Source organism: Populus trichocarpa, chromosome 3 (genome assembly GCF_000002775.5).
Source record: "Populus trichocarpa isolate Nisqually-1 chromosome 3, P.trichocarpa_v4.1, whole genome shotgun sequence".
NCBI lineage: Eukaryota > Viridiplantae > Streptophyta > Magnoliopsida > Malpighiales > Salicaceae > Populus > Populus trichocarpa.
Window position 1 is genome coordinate 4,497,248 of NC_037287.2, and position 20,661 is coordinate 4,517,908.

Here is a 20,661-nt window from a genome sequence, read left to right on the forward strand (position 1 = left end):
ATTCTCGTCCTTGTCTCTGAATAATAGAATCAGAAGGGAAAGAATATCACAGAAAACGAAGAGCATTTCTTAAATAGCTGGGAGAGTTTTCAAGAAAACCCAATCCTTGTTCAGGTGTCAAATGACAAGGCAATAATATTAGTTTTTTCAACTTAATCCAGTGTAAATGATGCTGTTTAAACAGAACCATCTCTGGGATTCTCATTGATATGCGCATCAATTCTCTAAAATTCACTTCTGCTCAAGCGGGGCAACATTTTGCTGATCAGTCTGCCATCCTTGTGCCAAGTGCAAAATGCATCATGTGTGCTCTTGATCTTCAGAGTTTCAGCATTGGCGAGTCAACTAATCTCCCTGATGTAGCAAATGTATAAGGTGTAACTAAAGCTGATGCACGCTTGATTTACTTGAACCACATGTGAAGTCTGGGTGATCAACTGAATGTATGACAAGCTCAGGGTTGGGAGATTCTAACTCCAGTATGACCTATAAAGTCGGAAACAAGACAAGAAGTCAAGGCAACAACACCTTTTGAAGGAAAAAACAAGTTTGATACATCCCAAATAATGTAGTATCAGTCGTGTGCATGGGTGGCATGGAGTGCATAGACACGAGGAAGATTGTGTTGATTCTTGATATCAACTAAGCAACCCCTGGGAAAGAATCTGAAAGCTTGATATTTTAAATTGTCATCTTAACCATGGGTTCCAACATGGATCACAACTATGATATCAATAGACAAAGTTTGTGGCTTAGATGACAAGATGATTCCATAACTAGTGAGTAAACTGAAAAATGGTGATCAAAGAAACTAATACGGGTATTATAGCGTATAAACCCACAAATGTGCGAGTGCATGTATGCACATTCCATACCAGAACATTTTCTCCATGACGAAGGATCGGAGCAGGGACATAAAGATTGCATTGCGGACCAAATGACTGCAACCTCGGAGGAAAATTGTACAAAAAAGTAGGAAAATAAAAACAAATTTAATGGCATAAAAAAGTAGAGGACTGAGAGCAAGGCGGGAAAATCAAAATTAAGTTCTTTTACCGGCCAATATCTTCCTATGTTAAAATCATTAACAACTGCAATCCCTTTACCCCAACCACTGAATGATATGAAAGTATCATGAATCTGGTTCGCATTCTCGATAAAGAAATGGCCAGTGAAGAATGCTGGTACTTCAGAAACATTCCCTGAAAATAGAAGCAAACTACTGTTGATTCATTGCGATGTCCTGTTTATTCATATTGTGCTTTAATAAATAACATGAACTTGCAACATGAGATGGAAAAAGGAGTCATGCCTGACCATAAAACCAAAAGTGACCAGGAATTGGCACCACAAAAAAATGTGGCAACAGCTATCATAGAGGATCGCTAATGCATTTTTTTATGAATTTGAGACTCACCAGGTTTATCTTTTAACTCTCTCTGAGTAGATACTGTAATGAATCTTGAATGTGCAACTTCAATGATGAGATTGATTTTTGGAACTTCGTTCAGGTTGTGGAAAGGGATGGGAATCATTTTCCATCCATGCAAAATACTCCCATCCAGAAAAACAGAAGACAAAATTCCCTGTAAAAGAAAGAAAAATCCAGTTGAATAGCATCTGTTAGACTATGAGGAAAGTGCAATATCATCTACGATGCAAAATGTAAGAAAATTTTGATTTCTGAATTTATTATCATCTGATATGTAGTATTCCCTCTATTTAAATATCTAAAGTCCCATTAATTACAATGCTAAAATTCATAACACATTTCTTTTGTGTTATACTTTAAGCGAGGAAACAATGACTATATTACTACACAGCTTTATAAAAAGACAACGGGGGTATGACTGAGATTTTGAAGGATCCTCTTTTAATTTACACAACAAACAATACAATGTGATTTTTTCCAGAATAATAGTTGTAAACTTGGCGTGTAATTATCGTGTCTTGAAACGAACAAGACAACCAAGAAGTGTTGACTGTCCAGCTGCTTGAGAAATTGGATAGTCTTCTACTATTTTCTCAACTTTCCATTCCTTTCCAGCATTCTTCCTAAACTGTAAATAGTCTTTAGCTGGAAAAGTTTCCTTTATATGTTCAGATTTTAGCAGGCAGACCATGAAAGCTAGAAATTCACCAACAAGAGAGATAGAAAGTGCAGGAGACATTTTATAGAGCTGAAGAAAAGAATTTGAATTCTTGAATTCCAACCACGCAGATAAAGAAACTGTAATACAATCATACTAAGAAATCATGAAGCAGCTTTAACGGATAAAAAAGGAGCAAGTTTACCTTCTTGTCAAATATGTATGGTCCATAATTCACATGACCCTGATTTTCAACCTATCAGAATGAAAAATAAACTGATTCAATAAAGAATGTAATAATTTTCAACATAAAAATCCCACACATGCAAATTATGAGGACCTATCACAATAAAGGGAAAAGGATAGTTCTCGAGAATCCGTTCGTTATTGGCAATACACTGGAAACAAAATCCATTGAGATTAAAGCTGTTGCTCAAGCATCTTTCTTATAATTGCTTTCAAGCCAGTTTATTGCAAGAATTTAAGTCATGTTACTGTATTTCAATGAGTAAACGGAACAAAAATGTAAAAATAGATAAAACTTCCCTTGTTAGCCAAAGTAAAACTCAACTCACGCAAAAACTTTAGCAAGAAAATGAACTCAGAAGCGCAGTAATAAAATACCAATGGCTCTGTACAGCAACAATATTTCCATTAAACTACTTTAACTTCAATGTAGAGCTTGCATAACTAGCTAAAGTAAAACCATCAGTAATTTTTTTCACGAGAAACAGGATAGTCAGGTACCAAAACAAATAAGCTGATGTTCGAAGCACATTTGGCATTAGGAAGGCCAAGTTTTTTACTTGACAACCTATCAATTGAACCAACATGTGTTGGTCTTCTGTTATTGTCCTCGGAATGGCATAAAGTAAACACTTGAGCTCTATCATGCACCTGCAGCATAGAATGTTGGGAAAAAAAGAAATTGTTTCGTGTTATCAAACCAATAACAGAACAAGTGAAAAATGCAACTCGGACACAATTAAAATGACATGCACTAGCATTGCATGCCTTATCATAAATTGAAAACACAATAAGAAACAACTATTTTACAAAGGATCAAATTACGAAATCTATGCATGGTTTTATACCTTTGGTATGAGAAGAACGCTTTTATCATCCTTTGGAGTGTACTCAGAAACATATAACAGAAATCCAAACATCTGAATCGAAGAAGTTTCAGGTAGCAACCAATTTTTGTTCAATAAGGATAGCTACAAAACATAAACTTAAAAAAAAATACACATATATAGATAAGATAATAAAGTTGAACACCTGTCCCACAGACTCCATTGAGAGTGGATTTTCAGATTCAACTACATCAGCTGGATTAATATTGTCAAGTAAATCAAACAAGAATGCTGTTTTCTGTAACTGAATAGGTCCATATCCCATCTTTCCATTATCAGAAGGAACAGACGGAAGAGATGCTGCAGTATGAAGCTCAATAACCCTGCGCAGTGCTGAAGTAAGGAGTGATCTATCTATATATTATCTTGCTAGATAAGCACTGCTTAGAATAGAAATTTGAGTCAATGGTCATTAACAAATAAATCTGAAAACAGTTTCAGAGACATGCTAGGCAGCTCTGAAAAACTGCAAGCACATTTGGACATACTTATCATGAGTGAAATTTCCTTTTATGTAAAGAAATCCGTAACAGTGAGACATTAATCTAGGAGGATAAGAGTGAGTCAAACACCATATCGTTAATAGTGCAGGACAGAAAATACTGAAACAGCTAAAGATGTCAACTCCCGTCTTATATGACCAATCTAACACCAAAATTACTATTTTAAATCATCCCAACATCTAAAGTAACCACTCATAGAGTCACTTTCTCAGGAGCTAAAGAAAAAATAAATCAATGATAAAAGGTATAATGTAAATGTAGGCACGCATCCTATCAGCAATTATTCTTGCATTTTTCTGTGTTCAATTCCAAGTACAAGGCTTTATATGGAAATGCTCTGGAAATGTACTAGCTAAACATGTCACAGCTACCAGTGGTTAGGCCATGCCTCTCCATACAAGAAAGAGAGATGCTCAGAGATGGATCACTTTTTAACCACTACCAGTTGAATGAAACTTTCTATTGGCATTATTAACAGATGCGTTTGCTGCAAGAGTCTTGAGATATGCTTATGTATGATATTTATTCCTTTAAACTCAAGTGACATCATTAAGCACAATCAAGAGTCAGGCATTCTACACTTTTATCTGTGCAATCTACCCACTAAAATCACTTCTCCTCCATTGGCCTTCCAACATAGTGGAAAGAGAAAAAAAGAAAAAGAAAAAGTCTTGGTCACAACAGAGCTGGCCATATTTATTAGAAAGTTTTTGTCCTCCCACAAAAGTAGCCAGCAACAAAAGCATGCCGCAGCAAGAAAATTCCAATGCTTTTGAAAAATGCAAGTTGTGTTCTGTTTTATCAATCCTTAATACACTTGGTTATTGTCATTCAGGAAGCAAGTTGCCAAACAAACCAGATTAAAACTAGTCCAAAGTAATCACAATCATTACAGAAAAAAAAATTATCCCTCCACCCACGCCAAAAAAGAAATCATACCATTGAATTTTGCGTTCTCCACATCTCCAGATTCGCTGATTGGTGCATCCTGGAAAATTATCATTTTAGTCCAGTATACATTCTATTTCATAAAATCTGTAATCCCGCAAGTCAGTCCTCACATAATCATACGAAGTGATGTCTGGCTTGTAATCAGACTCATCTACACCAGTATTTGCTCCATTGTAGAATCCAAAGTTTGTTCCACCATGCACCATCTGGGAATTTTAAAAAATCATAAAAAGAAAAAAGGTAATGCAATTACTTGCACACAAATACTTCAGCAGCAGGAAAAAGGTTTGAACTAGAGGACATACATAAAGCACAGCAGAGCCATTCTGTGACAATATCTTTTCCAGGGCTGATGCAGTAAAATCAGCACCAGTCTTTGCATTCTTCTCACCCCAATGTGTCAGCCAACCTGTATAAAACTCCCTGGAAACACCAAGCACTAAAAATGTAGAACCACTGACCATTCAACATCAAACTATTTAATGAAATACTTACGAAGAAAGTGGTGGTGATTTTCCAGGGGCATTGAACTCCTTTTGTAACTTGAATATAGGCCAAGGATCATCACCAGTAGTGAAGTCTACAGCTGCATATTGCATATAAAACATGTGATGCAAGCTTAAGATATTTATACCATTCCAATAGAAAATCTGAATTTTGTATATATGGAACTTCTAGATTTTCAAGGTTTAAGAAGCTTCACTCAAAGCACAAGTCATATACAAAAAGTAAATGGCCATGTGTTCTTTCCTTGAGACAGACTTCATGGCCTTGTGGTCATATGCTAAGCTCTCTCCCTCTCCCTCTCCCTCCCACCCCCTCTCTCTCTGATTATTTGCTATTCTTGACTGTTTTTCATGTAATCTAAGTGAAAAAAAAAAGAAAAATAGAAAAAAATGAGAACAAATGAAATTGTAAGCCATAGGCATCCAGAAAATAACATGGTCAATTTCCCATAATTCACAGAAACAGGGTTGAACTCGATCACACTTTCTCCATAGCTATTCAAATGAATGTGCTGCCAATAAGAGAACCTTTGACACATGCTCTGTAATATGTCTATGTTACTTGGACTCTTCACTTTACCCTAGATAACAAAAACCAGATACTCAAGCATGAATATTGACACTTATACACTTGAAATTCATGGAAAATATGTGTTTACACATAATACCAATAATAGCATTTGTACGTGGAATATGTTACGGTTAGAATCTAATAGACAAATATAAACATAATATTAACTTAAGATATCTTAGCAGCTTGGGTAATAATCAAGTACACATATAAGATTTGAAAAGAAACTTCATAATTTTACTTGAAAAGACAGCATCTCCTCGAATGGTTCCTTTCTCAAGATTTTCCCTAGAACCTCCATCCGTGGTATACCTAGAAATAATTAGTCAAGATAGGGACACTAATTAAACAATTGAAATAATCTATGCAAAATTTAGTTAAATAAGTTAAACTGAAGCTAACGCTGTGGTTGGAATACATTTTGGATAAATGCAATAGGAAACAGAAACTTTTTTCTACCATACAACATCTTAAGGACATGACACAATGATGTTTTAATTGATGAAATCATGAATACACAGATGCAAAGCACAGAGAATTCACAACATCTAATCAAATCAAATGTATCCAGATATATATCTAAAAGGGGGAAAGGTAGGGGTACAAATACACAGCACTCTGTTTTATATTTACAGAAAATCAAAAGGAGATGGTACCATAACCAAGAGAATTAATATGCATTTAATCAAATGTAGTAATGATCTTAGGTTGGTGGTGATAGACGTCCAATTGGATGGGTAGAAAACTGCCAGAAAGATCAACGTGCAACTTCAAGTAGGAGGCACCAAGGAAATTGCATTCCTTCACTATTGGATTAAATGGTTTCTTAAGCATCCTAAAGGGATGGTAATGGTATCAAAGTGATCCAAATCCATACAGTCCTAGCTGATGATATTGCCATGACCAAAACTGTAAAGTTCCGTGTTAAATTCCAGATCGATGCCAGAAATTTCAAGCAAATAATATCACATAAACTCTGAAGCTCTCTCACTGCCAAGTCAGCAGTTCCCCAAGTAACTGAACTGAATATAACAATTACAAACTATATGTTATGTGTACATTCTTTAATGAACAAGAAGGATACAATTACTGAGTCACGATCCTATTTCTACCCTCAAGAGTTCATGAAGTGAAAATGAGTTATGGGTGCACTTTGAGAGTAATCATCTTATGCATGAAACAAAGACACCAAAAACTAAGCCACAGACATACAACCACGTTGTGTAGTAAGAACATACTGACACATACATGAAAGAAACAACTGAATGAGCTTTACATGAAACCATGAATAGAAGATTGAAGATACAGAAACTCTTACAAAATGATACCATCACCAAGATGTCCTCGGGCCAATTTGACCAGGTGATGAAGATAAGCTTTGTCATCTCCATATGAACCAAACTCATTCTCGATCTGCAAGATAATCACTTTCATTGAAAACTACTAGTTTACAAATACTGAAAGTATGCAAAAAACACTGAAAGTATGCAAACAATTTGGCATTGAGATAAAGAAATATGATCCTATAAAGGATTAAGACATTTTGTGAGATGATTCTGAATCTTTGATACTTTTTGGAGAATCTTAGAGGACAATATATTTCCAAATGGCTATCAAAACCTTCTCCTATCTTACATAGTGTTCACTGCAATTTCTTGATGTGGAAAGATTAATTGATATGCAATTACTTGATTTAGGGAGCTTGATCTAGAGAGATTGATTGATAGGCAATTACTTTTTAGAGAGATTGTAATTATGGTCAATGAGTGATTGTAGAATGTAATTATGTTAAGAGACATTCAGACCATTTTTATATGGTATCGAGCCAAAATTATAAATTTTGTACTTAACTCTTTAGGTTAGTATTTTTTCTTGGTCGTTTTGTGGGATATTTTTCTTGGGTTTCTCTCTTGAGACTCCTTGTTTTGGGACTATAGGCAATTTTTTGGGGTAAAGAGATTTTGTTTTGGCTGGACATTATAGCGACATAGTTGGGTATTTTAGGAGTTCCCATTCTCGGCAGTTTGAAGGTTTTTTTTCTTTTTCTTTTTCTTTTTTTGACATCAAGGTCTACTTTTTCACTAGTTAATTTCTTTTGTTTTTTCTGATTTATAATGAAAGATAAATATTTTATTGTTTGTTCAAATGGAAAGAATTACTCCATTTGGGAGTTTGAATTCAAAATACTTGTGAAGGGAAAAGAGTTATAGGGTCACTTAGATGGGTCATCTAAGGCTCTGACTAATCCCAAGGTGATTGATCCTTGGGAGTGCAAGGATGGTTGCATTATCTCTTGGCTATTTGGTTCTATTGAACCAATTAGGTGAATGATCTTCGATATTGCTATGGAGATGTGGGTTTATCTTCAGAGCATTTATTCTCAAAATAACATTGCTCGAAAGTTTCAATTGTAGTTAGAAATTGGTAACTATCACCAAGGTAATTTTTTTATTGAACAATTCTATTATGAATTTCTTAATTTATAGAGTGAATATATTAGGATAGTTCATCCTACCATTCAAAAAGAGGTCATTGCGACACTACAAGTTGTCCATCATAAGAGCCATAGGGATCAGTTTCTGATGAAACTAAAATCAAAATTTGAGACTGCATGCGCTAGTTTAAGCAACTGTAATCTTGTTTCATCTTTGGAGGTTTGTTTGGAGGAATTATGTGAAGAACAACACCAAGTCACTCAATTTGGCCTTAATTTAGAAACCATGATGTCAACGATATTTTAGATGGCATATGTTGTTAATGGCAAAGGAAGATCCAAGTCACAAAATCAGTGCTACAATTGTAAGGAGTTTGGGCATGTTGCAAAGCACTACAGCAAGAAATTTCGCAATTATTGTAAAAAAAAAAGGCACAACATTAAAGATTGTCGAGTGTGATTTCAAAATCGACATGCTTTAGCCCCTCTTAATTTTATCCAGTCCAATTTGGCGGTTGCCTCTTTGGTTCCTTCTTTGGATTTGCGATTTATAGGTAGTTCTACATCTTATCTCACACTCGAGATGGTCTAATATATGATTGTTTCTACCTTCTCTGTCTTCAGCGTACAAGGTAAGGGGAATCTACTTCTTCTTGGTTGACTGACTTTGCAGCTTCCAATCACATGACTAATAGTACTTATGCTTTACATAAAGTTTGTAAGTATAAAGGTATGAGGGTAGGCAGCATATTCAGATAACCAATGATACTGCTCTTCATATCACTATGATTGGAACTTTGGAGTCTTTCTTTAATAATGTTTTTATGTCTCCAAATTTATCTGCTAATTTAAATTTTGTTGGCCAATTGGTAGATAATAATTGTAAAATTCACTTTGATTATGATAATTGTCATGTGCAGAATCAAGAATCAAGCGTCGGGGAAAGTGATAGAAAAGGGCCTAAAACGGGACATCTATTTCCTCTCCAGTTTTCCATTAATGTCTATTTCTTTCGGTTGTACTGCGGTTGTTAATAATAGTCATGTATGGCATAAGAAATTGGGACATTCCAATTCTATTGTTTTGACTTATCTTATGAAACATAGTTATTTGGGCAATAAAGATTTGTTTTGACCTTCTACTGTGTCTTCTGATTGCAGTTCATGTAAACTTGGTAAAAGCAAGTCCTTACCCTTTCCTTCACATGGCAGTCAGGCCTCTGCTTGTTTTGAGATCATTCATACTACCATATGGGGCATTAGTCCCGTTATTTCACATGCTTAGTACAAATATTTCATGATATTTATTGATGATTATAGTCATTTTGTTTGGGTATTTTTATTTTTTTGTTCTAAAGCTGATGTGTTTTTTGTCTTTCAGAATTTTATTGTTTATGCTGAAAATCAATTTTCTAATTGTATGAAGACTCTAAGATAATTTTGGGAGGAATATATGTCCAATGGCTTTATCTATAAATGAAGGGTATTCTCCCCCAACATTATTGTCCACACTCCTCAATAGAATAGGGTTGCGGAGCGTAAGAATCTTCACCTTTTAGATGTTCGTACCTTGTTAACTGACTCTTCAGTACCACCTATATCTTGGGTAGAAACATTATCTATGGTTGTTTATTTGATTAATCATCTACCCTCCCAAATTCTCAATTTCAATTCCCTGTTTTATCACTTATTTGGCATGACTCTTGAGTATTAACCTCTTCATATATTTGATTGTGTGTGTTTTGTTTACTTACCATTAATTAAACGAAACAAGTTTGTTGCTCAATCTGTTCGGAGTGCTCTTCTAGGATATAATAATGTTCATAAAGGGTTTGTGCGTTATGATTTGACAGCTAATAAACTTTGTATTTCTTAAAATGTGGTATTATTTAAAAATCAATATTTCTTTCAAGTCTTTTATTTCTCATGATTCTCTTCGGTTTTGCTTTCTAATTTTGATAATGCATCAAGTTTTGTTGAACGTTTTAAGTCAGAAATTGTGTATCAGAGACGTCATCCATCAATCCCATTGCCTTACCTAGCCATGACACCAGATCTCGTCCTAGTTGAACTTCATTGATCATCTCAAATTTCACGTCCTCCAAATAGATGGTATGGGTTCAACTCTTCAAGCTACTCTTAATACTACTATTGCACCTAAGTCTTACTCTCAAGTTTCTACTCAAGCATGTTGGAAGTCGTCTATGCAAGAAGAGCTTCAAGCTCTTCAGGACAAGCACTTGGGATATTGTTTCTTATCTTGATGGCGTCGAACTTCTTGGTTCTAAATAGATTTATATCATAAAGCTATGACCTGATGGTTTTATTGCAATATATAAAGTCTATCTGGTGACTCTTGGGAAACGACAAGAGTATGGACTTGATTATGAGATGACATTTGCAACTCTGTCCAAGATGACTATTGTTCGCACTGTTATGGTCATTATTGCCTTGAAAGGGCGGTCAATCTAACAAATGGATGTGAAAAATGCAGTTTTGTATGGAGACCTCAAAGGAATATATATGACTCCTCCACCTCGCATGTTCACTCACTCCCACTATGAGGTTTGTTGTTAAAACAGTCTCTTTATGGATTGAAGCAAGCACCACGTGCCTGATTTGAGAAATTTCGTTCTACCCTTCTTGATTTAATTTTATTAAGAGTCAATTTGACTCCTCTCTCATTCTTCGAATGAATGCTACTAGGATTGTTGTATTTCTTGTATATGTGAATGATTTTGTTATTAAAGAGTGTGATTATCAGTTGATTGAGCAACTAATTTATGGATTGAAGCAAGCACCACGTGCTTGGTTTGAGAAATTCCGTTCTACCTTTCTTGATTTAATTTTATTCAGAGTCAATTTGACTCCTCTCTCTTTCTCCGAATGAATGCTACTAGGATTGTTGTATTTCTTGTATATATGAATGATTTTGTTATTAAAGAGTGTGATTATCAGTTGATTGAGCAACTAAAAAAGCATATTAACACTTCATTTCATATGAAAGATTTTGGTATCCTACAGTATTTTCTTAGTCTTGAGGTACGCTGTTGTTCACCTTAGCTATTTTTAAATCTAGTAACTTGGATCTTACACCAATAGAGGTCAACTTGAAGTTACAACAGAAGTATCAACAGTTGATAAGGAGTTTGAATTATTTTACAATTACTTGGCCACATATTTCTTTTATTATATAGCAAGTTAGTCAGTTTATCTAGGCTCCTCGCCATTCTCACCCAGTCATTGTACGACATATCCTTCGTTATCTCAAAGGTACTTCCGGTCACAGGTTATTCTTTTCTACTAGAACTTCTTTATAATTGATGGGTTTTAGTGATACGGATTCGGCTGGTTGTCTTGTTACTCGTCGTTCAATTACTGGTTGGTGCATGTTTCTTAATGATTCTCTTATTTCTTGTCCTGAATATTGTGTTATGTCATCTGCATGCTTTGAGATAGTTTGGCTTCAGGGTCTGTAGGGTCAACTTGGTATTCCTCAGCTTATTCCTACTCTTCTTCATACTGATAACACCATTGCTATTCAAATTGTTGTCAATCTGGTCTTTCATGAGCACACCAAGCACATTGAAGTAGATTGTTATTCTATTGTTTTTTTTACCAACATGCGATTGCTATCCCTTACATTTTCACTAAGTTCCAGACAATTGATGTGTTTACCAAGGCTCTATCCAGTCATCAAAATAAACTCATGGTTAACAATTGATGCTTCGTGAAATTTGAGGGGATGTTGGTTTTAATATCTTGATTTTAAAAGATTGATTGATATACAATTACTTGATTTAGGGAGCTTGATCAAAGGAGATTGATTGATATACAGTTTCTTGATTTAGGGAGCTTGATCTAGGAAGATTGATTAATAGAAAATTAGTTGTTCATAGTTACCTTTTCAGATAGAATGTAATTATGGTACAGTAGTAATTATAGAATGTAATTCTATTAATACTTGACTATTTAAAAAGATGCAATCCTCCATTGAGAGGCATTCAGCTAATATCTTCATCAGGTAGACCAGAAATGATACAAGAAAAAACCATACTAGTTTGACCCAATTTTATTCAGAAATATCCGTCATCTTTCATTCTCCTTATGACAATGTATAACTAATAGACAAAGGGAATTGGACACAAAGAATGAAAGATATATTTTAAAAAGATCAACTAATGTTGTGAATTTTTTATTTTTCTATACAAGAGTATAATTGATTATCAAAGCAAACTTCTTTCTCCAAAGAAATTTAAGGGTTGAAAAATTATTAGCAGTGAGATCTATAGCTTTCTTCAACTTGTTAAAGAGAAACTATCTTCTAAATGGAAATATTTTTCACGTTTTGGATGTTGTTGATCAACAATAAGATCCACATCATTTTTTACATTTATACTCTGTTATAAATCATAGAAGATATATTAATAAGAAGTAACAAATTCACTTACCTGAACCATTATGATTGGGCCTCCATTATTATAAAGAAACGGAGCTACCTTGGGAAGTAAGATTCCCCACCAGTTATCAACCTACAAAATTTAAGTCCCTATTGAATAAAAAAGACGGATTCAAAATTACAACATTTAGAGATCATGGGATACAGAACTAAAAGAATTCATACAATCACTCCATCATTATTAACCCCAAACAAATTTGCATTACCTCGATAAGCCATCATCAATCTAAGAAATTAGTAAAACAGAGCCTTCCATTTCAAGGCCGTATAGATAGTCAAATGAAACATCGTCATGAATCATGATAGCATAAAAAGACCAAACCATCTTGTAATTGTCTTCTTATATAAGAACTTAATAGGTAAACACATGTAACTTCAAAGAAATAAAACAAACCAAAGTAGGGTGAAACAGAATGATCAATCCAAGCTGTGATGAAGGATTTATATATATATATAAAGAACAAAACAATGAATACCACAGAAATCACCAACAATACAAAATGCAACTCCCTTGTCCACCATTTGAAATCCCCGCCATAAATGTCACATGTATAATATATGAACAATATCATCATTACCAACAAAGTCATTGCGAAACATACCAATCGAAGGTAAGCAGGATCAGACGATCTCAATTTGAGAGGCGGTTCGATGGCTAGTAACCAAGCTGGAAAGCCCCCCAAATCCCACTCTAACAAACAAACACAACTAATTAGGCTGACGTTTAATGTGAGGCCTCTCATAGAACAGCAAGTAACAAAGGGTAGATAAAACAACCTCCACAGATATATGGGCCGGGTCGGAGCATGACAAGAATATCAAGCTTGTGGCAGAGTTTGAGAAAAGAGACAAGATCAGCAATCCCCTCAAACACTAGTTTACCAGGCTGTGGCTCATGAAGATTCCAAGGCACATAAGTTTGAATAGTATTCAATCCCAGTGCCTTTACTCTCACCAACCTATCTTCCCAGTACTTTTTTTTTTTTTTTTTGCAAAAAGTAAATAAGTAAACACATCAAAATAAATCCAGAAATTAATTCATAAAAACAGAAAACAAATAAATAGAGAGATGCCTGAGGAAGAATGCGAAAGTAATGCAAGTCGCCGCCGATGATCCTGAAAAACTCGCCGTCTTTCCAGAACTTGTCGTCGTCGATCTCGAATGATCGAGGCTTAACCTGATTAGAGTAAATTTAATTGAAGTTGATTAATGCTTGCTTTGATTATGAGTGTTGAACTTGTAGAAAGAGAGAATGATTACCGCGACGGTGCTGGTCACTACCTTTCGGTGGTGGTGGTGGCGGTGGCGAGGAGAGAGAGAGTAGTGGGAGGAGAAAGAAGGGAGAGGAGCGAAGACGGGAGCGAAAGCGAGAAAAGAAATAAGAGAGATGAGTAGGAAAAACAGTGTCGTCTTGGTTCCGCTCTTTCTCCCCATTGTTTTCCTCATACCAGTAGTAATAGTAGTTTCCGTGAGCTGAGAAGGTCCGATCAAAGCTTTTTGCCGCTCCAGCCAAGTTCGAGGGAGAGAGAGAGCTGTTGAGTCATCGTTTCATTTGACCCACTCATCAGCCAGATGATTGGAGTCAAAGAGTTTATTATAAACTTAGCCCCTTTAGTTTAGCAAAACCAGGTGACCAGTCCTTATATTCTTATAAATTACATATTTAATCCATACATTTTTAAACTCAAGGGAATAACTGAAAATAAATATTGGTGGAGAAGATATTTTATTTTTTTCTCTGAAATGTCTTGAAAAGTAATGTAGTAGTGGTTAATTTTTTAAATATTTTTTATTTATAAATATATTAAAATAATATTTTATTTATTTTTAAAAAATTATTTTTAATATTAAAATTTCAAAATAATTCAATCAATTTTTATTTTATAGACAAGAACGAGAGCAGAACCCTCTTTTTCACATGCCAGCTCACCCATTTGGTTTTTTTTTCCTTATTTTTTTTTTTAGCCTGACCTCTTTTTAATTTGTTTTCCTTCCACAACTCGAGTTAAAAGCATATACAATTAATCTTATCAGTTGTCAATTGTAAGAATTTCTCATTAGATGCTAAAGTTATATAAAATTCTCTCTGTAGATACTTTTACCGCAACATTAATTAATAAAAAAACTAGAATATGGGTACATATTTTGCAGTAGATCAATAACAGAAAAAAATGAAGGATATAGAAAATATTTTAAATGTCTTGAGTTTGATAATCATGTCAAATTCATGAGTCTTGGGTCTAACAGTTAATCCAAACCCAAGTTTTTTAGGTCTACCACTTATTACAGACCCAAGTCTCTTGTGTCTGTTGAGTTCGATGCTATTATAAACCCGAGAGACTAGGATCTGACGCTTATACAGACCGAGAGCATTGGGTCTAGTAGTCATGTTTAATTATTTTTTTTATTTTTATAAAAAAATATTTAAAATATTATTGAAATATCGTAAACAAAAATGTTAATTAATTTTTTTATAATCATTTTTATTTTTATAAAAAAATAATTAAAATATCCTTGAATTATACTAAACAAAAATCTTAATTAATTTTTTTTTATAATTTTTTTATTTGTTATAAAAAAATATTTAAACTGCCCTTGAAATATCCTAAATCGAAATGCTAATTAATTGTTTTTATAATTTTTTTTTATTTTTATAAAAAAAACATTTAAACTACCCTTACCCTTGAAATATCCTAAACAGAAATCCTAATTAATTTTTTATTTTTTTTATAAAAAACATTATCAATTTTTTTATTTTTTCTAAAAAAATTAAAATACCCTTAAAGTATCCTAAATAGAAATTCTAATTAATTTTTTTAAAAAAAAAACATTTAAACTATCATGGAAAAACATTGGGTCCGACAGCCATGCCAAACCTAAAAGCATTGGGTCTGCTGGCTACGCCAGACCCAAGGACATTGGAACTGACGTGGTATCCAAACTTAAAGAGCTTGAGTTTAGCGGATTTGTCATATCTAAGTAAACAACAGACAAACAAATGACAATGGTGTATTTTAGTTGTTAGAAAAGAGAAAAGAAAAAAAAACATAAATAACCAAAAATATCTCATGAAAAAATAAGATAAAAAAATAAAAAGTAAAATTGTTATTACAATCAATTAATAGTGAAATATCTCTTAATCTGTAATTATTTTTTAATATTATTTATCTTTTGTTATAATTAAATGATTTTGGATTGATTTCATGTTAATATAACTAATAAATATATATTTTTTCAATAATTACATAACAATTTGGTTTTATAATTCAGTTGGTTAACATGTTGGTGTTACGAGAGGTTACGGGTTTGTCTTAGGTTTGATTTATGTCATTGGTGCTTTTTCATTATTTTTGGTTTTTAGGTGAACTTTATGTTTCTTTTTACGATTCATTTTCTTTTTTTTGGTAAACTTTACATCGACCCTATCTCTTTTTATTTTTTTCAATATTAAGTCAAGAGTGCACAAAGTTTCCATATAATTCCAAATTCATACCTTGGCTCACTTTTTAATTTCCTTTATTTTTTTGTTTTATCTTTTAAGAATACGTGGTAATGTGTTAGATGCAATTTGCTAATAAAAAAAATTACAATCACTAAAAAAATAATAAAAAAGCTAAAGTGCATTGATTTTTTTTCTTTGGTTGTTTTTATTTTTATTTTAAATTTTTATATTAATTGTTTGTTTATTTTCTCAACTTCAGCTGTTAATATTTGATTTATATTGAATCATCCTTTATATTTTGCTTCAATTTTTTTTTTATTATTATGGTTTTAAATAAACATCTTAATATTTGATTGATATTCAATTTTTTTTTCTTTTTCTTTACTATGAAAATATTATTATTTAATTTTATTATATTTTTCAAATAATATTTTGGTTTACTTTCTTCGGTGATTTTTCATTTTTTTCTTCATGCCTCATTTTTTGTTTTGGTAAACTTTACGTAGACCTATGTCTCTTTTATTATTTTTTTAATTTTAAGTCAAGTGTAATTCCAAATTCGTACCTTGGCTCATGTTTTAATTTCCTTTTTTTACGTTTTTTTTTAAGAGTGTTTGAAATTATTATGTTACCATATAATTTTTTAATAAAAAAAAGTTTATAATTACTCAAAAAAATAAAATAGGCTCAGGTACAAGGATTGTTTTTTTTTCCTTAATTAATTTTTTTTTTAATTTTATCCTTCAATATCAAATTTTTATTTAATTTTTGATTATTTTTTTCTTCTTAGTTTTAACCTTTAATATTTGATTGATTTTGAATTTCTCTTCAAATTTTGTTTCAGTTTACTTTCCGTGGGGCTATCGTGGTCTCAAACTGTTGGTTTAGATACACACCAATCATTTATGATTTTGATAATAACAAAATATGTGATTAATGATGTCTACATATATATATATATATATATATATATATATATATATATATATATATATATATATATATATATGTCTATGTTTTACGTTAATGACTAAGTATCAAACAAGCATAAAAGATTAAGTTTATGACTTTATTTGTTGCATTGATATGCTGGAAAAATGTTATAGTTAAACAATGTTTTTATTTAAGGAATGATTTTACATGAATAAGTAAATTTTGTGATTATGGATATATTTCTTGGTGTTACTAATATTAGTTTATGCATGGAATTTAAAATATGAACAAAGATTTTAAAATGAGCATGTTAGATTATATCAAGTATGATGAAGCAATCAAATCGAGTTTCTTTAAGCGATTGTCAAAGATCATTGGAAATGATCTTTATTAAAAGAGAAACAATGAAAGAAAAAATAATATTCAATTTATTTAGAAATTCGTCTTCACACCTATAAAACTCAAATAAACTCAAAAAAACATAAAAAAACTAAGAAAAGAATGAAACACATTAAACAAGAGAAAAATTCTAGCAAGCAAATCAGTCTAACTAATTTAGAGAAATGATTTTCATTTCTCAAAATTGACTGATTGTTTTGGTAAAACAATCTAGCTAATTTCTAGAAATTCAATTTATTTAGACTATTGGTTGTCAGATGGGCAATGATTCTACGACCTTTTACTTTTTAGGGTGTCAACATCTACTAGGCTTCCCTGAGATGTCAACTTATCTGGAACTTGGCTCATTTCCACCATAAGAGTGCCTTATCAAACCATTATATCTAGAAAGATCATTCTACATGGAGGTTTTATATTGACCTTGCATGAGAGGTTCTTAAAGATTTCAGACCCATAGACTCTATGCATCATCTTCTCTGGTTCCCAGGAATCATCCCCAAGCACTCTTTTATCATTTTGCTTGCTTTTATGGGTCTTCTTCATACCATAGACATATTGCATACTTTTCAGATTATTCTCTCTTTGATATGTACCCTTTATAGGTTGCAAGTTAAGATACATGACCATTTGTTCTTTTAATGCCCTTTTTTCTATAGCAATTTAGGGTGTTGTCATGAGCATGACCCTTTTAAGTTGGCCTTCTCTGACTTGACAACCTTTGCTTTAGTAGGCATACACACACTTGAAAAAAAAAAAGCATATTCATCTACTTGCTTGGTTGGTCTTCTCAACCATAGTTTACTTCATTTGGTATAAGAGGAATAACCGAGTTTTTCATCAATTTTACTGATCTCATTAGGATATTTGCGAGGAGATTTTTTTTATCTTGTTAGATCTTGTTTGGTTGAGTTTGAACTAAGGTATCAGATTTTAGCTTCTCTCAGGTCCATCTAGTACCTCTCAGAGTCATCAGGTATTTCTGCTCTTGCTGTTTTTTTTGTTCTGCTTACCACCTATACTGTTTTACAGAATTGGTCAACTGGTTTTGTGGTTTTCAGGAATCGGTTGATCGATTTATAGGTATTTAAATTCCTAGGTTTCAATATAAACAATAGATCAACTGGTTATCCAACTATTTTGTCTAAGGAGTCTGCTTTTGCAACTTTGAGCTTTTTTTAGCTTTTGCTTCTTTCTCTTATTGCTTGTGGTCAGGTTAACCTGAGTAACAGGTTTTTGTATTTCTTGGTGTATGTCCCTCGTACTTTTGTATATTTTTTTTTCCTTTAATACAATTACACTTATTCAAAAAAAAAAACTTCAAAACAATTTAACTAGTTTCAACGATGGCATGTAAGATTCTCTAACAAACATAAATATTTTTAGTGTTATTGTCACAATTTATCTAAATGCTTTATTTGTATTCTATTAAACTTTATTGAGAGAGTAATATTGTAAAAAGTGTAAGTAAAAGCACTTAAAACACTTGGGAAAGCCTCCTAAAAGTTATTCAAGTGGTTTGATACTTGTCCATGTACGAGTATTGGTGAATAAGGGTTTGCTAATCTTGTACCCATAAAAAATATTAAGTTGTAGATTTGATCCTTGTGGAAAATTATTGGGTTAGTCCTAAACCAACAAAATGATTGTGAAATGTTTCAATTTTTGACATGTTAAAAATATTGTGTAAATGTTTTATCTCACCTGTGAAGTAGACTATATAAGTGTTAGTGAAACTCTTGAAAGGTAGTTAAAAGGGAGGAGTAGATGGTTGTCTAAATCTCTATAACAATTTCAGTAGAACTCTTAAATTTATCTCTTTATTATTGTAATTGTCTTGAAGTATTAATTGATTTGATGCATATTTAAGTTTGTCTATATTATTATTTGAGTTGATCATAACGTTGAGTTATATATTGTTTAAAGTTAAAAATAAATTCTTAATTAACAAGCTAATTCACTTCTTAGATTCACCTCACACTTTTATTTAATATCAAAGATTAAACTCTAGAATAAGATTTAATAATCTTAGAGTTAAAGATTATCACTTTCTGTGTACTTAGAATATCTGAAAATAATGTTTTAGACTTTTAATTTTATCAAAGCAGTGTTGTTTTTTACTCTCTTTTTTTTCCAATAAAAATCATAATACGAGATTAACCTAGGATGAACCTGAACAGCAACTCAAGTCAGAGGTATTTGGAAGTGTCGTTGCAGTTGATTTTCAAAGTGCTTTTAACTCGGAAAAATATTAAAATAATATTTTTTTTATTTTTAAAAAATTATTTTTCACACCAGCACATCAAAATAATCTGAAAACACAAAAAAATAATTTAAAATAAAAATAAAATAAAATTTTTAAAAATTTTTCCAAAAATATTTTTAAAATACGGGTAAAGAGGAGTTACTGAATCACTTCAGTAGGGTTCTATCGTCAACTGGTTTTGTGGCCTTGCTACGACAAAAACATGCAAGAAAGAAAGAAAAAAAACCAATATTCTTATCTGGCCAGTTAGACACAGAACACAGAATATAATCACCATCATCATCTACTTTTAATAGAATCTGCCAGACAACGAAAAGCACCGATTAATTATAGCATCAAAATTCAAAAACTCTAGCTGGGTTTTGGGACCCGTGCCTCTAGAGTAGAGTCTAGCCCACAGCTCTAATCATATATAGCTTTCTCAGATTACCTGCAACTGCAAGCTAGCCACCAGCACAACATTACTATGTATGGTATTTAAGTTTTTGGCGTATGTATTTCTTTTGTCATCCTCCATGGCGAAGAGAGAGTAGCTTGTACAAAATGACAAACATGAGTAATGTTTTTACAAGATTGTTATTTTTACATTCTGGTTATTACAATTAAGAAAGTGCTCACGAAAACTACTTTTTTTTTTTTTTGTTCTGATGATTGCCTAATCATACCTTATTTTCATAAAATCACATTTGATGATGACTCTCTCTCTCTCTCTCTCTCTCTCTCTCAGCAAGCAAACAGTATACACACGAAATCTTCAAAATAAAATCCATCAATAGATGTGAAAGGCTTGACAAAACCGAGCTGGTCTTCAAAATAGAAAGAAAAGTTTGATGGAAATGATCTTGATGTAGAAGCAATGTCGTGAAAACTACCTGAGGCATTAATTTAACCACCAACTTGCATTCATTTTGGTGATTTTTCTCGTTACAGTGTCACTTTCAAAAAGCACTAAACGCTATTATATGAACAGCATCTGC

The 20,661-nt window shown here is 32.6% G+C and overlaps 1 protein-coding gene across 3 annotated transcripts; it reads right to left on the reverse strand.

Annotated features, from left to right (window-relative positions):
* Positions 1 to 46: 46 nt before the first annotated feature.
* LOC18096813 (beta-galactosidase 17) lies at positions 47 to 14,223 on the reverse strand. Of its 3 annotated transcripts, none has more exons than XM_024597711.2 (19): positions 13,929 to 14,221; positions 13,720 to 13,824; positions 13,424 to 13,619; positions 13,249 to 13,337; positions 12,639 to 12,719; positions 7,073 to 7,167; positions 5,996 to 6,066; positions 5,173 to 5,263; positions 4,983 to 5,100; positions 4,788 to 4,883; positions 4,666 to 4,714; positions 3,369 to 3,556; positions 3,185 to 3,256; positions 2,838 to 2,987; positions 2,296 to 2,346; positions 1,418 to 1,586; positions 1,057 to 1,202; positions 876 to 941; positions 47 to 486 (listed from the first exon to the last, which is right to left on the reverse strand). In XM_024597711.2, exons 1-19 carry the CDS (start codon positions 14,091 to 14,093, stop codon positions 382 to 384), a joined length of 2,103 nt encoding a protein of 700 aa, XP_024453479.2. In that variant the 5' UTR covers positions 14,094 to 14,221; the 3' UTR covers positions 47 to 381. The 3 variants fall into 3 exon arrangements, with proteins under 3 accessions (XP_024453479.2, XP_006385437.3, XP_052307304.1); XM_006385375.3 differs by having other exon boundaries at positions 13,908 to 14,221; XM_052451344.1 differs by lacking the exon at positions 47 to 486 and having other exon boundaries at positions 870 to 941; positions 1,057 to 1,219; positions 13,908 to 14,223.
* Between the last annotated feature and the right edge of the window lie 6,438 nt (positions 14,224 to 20,661).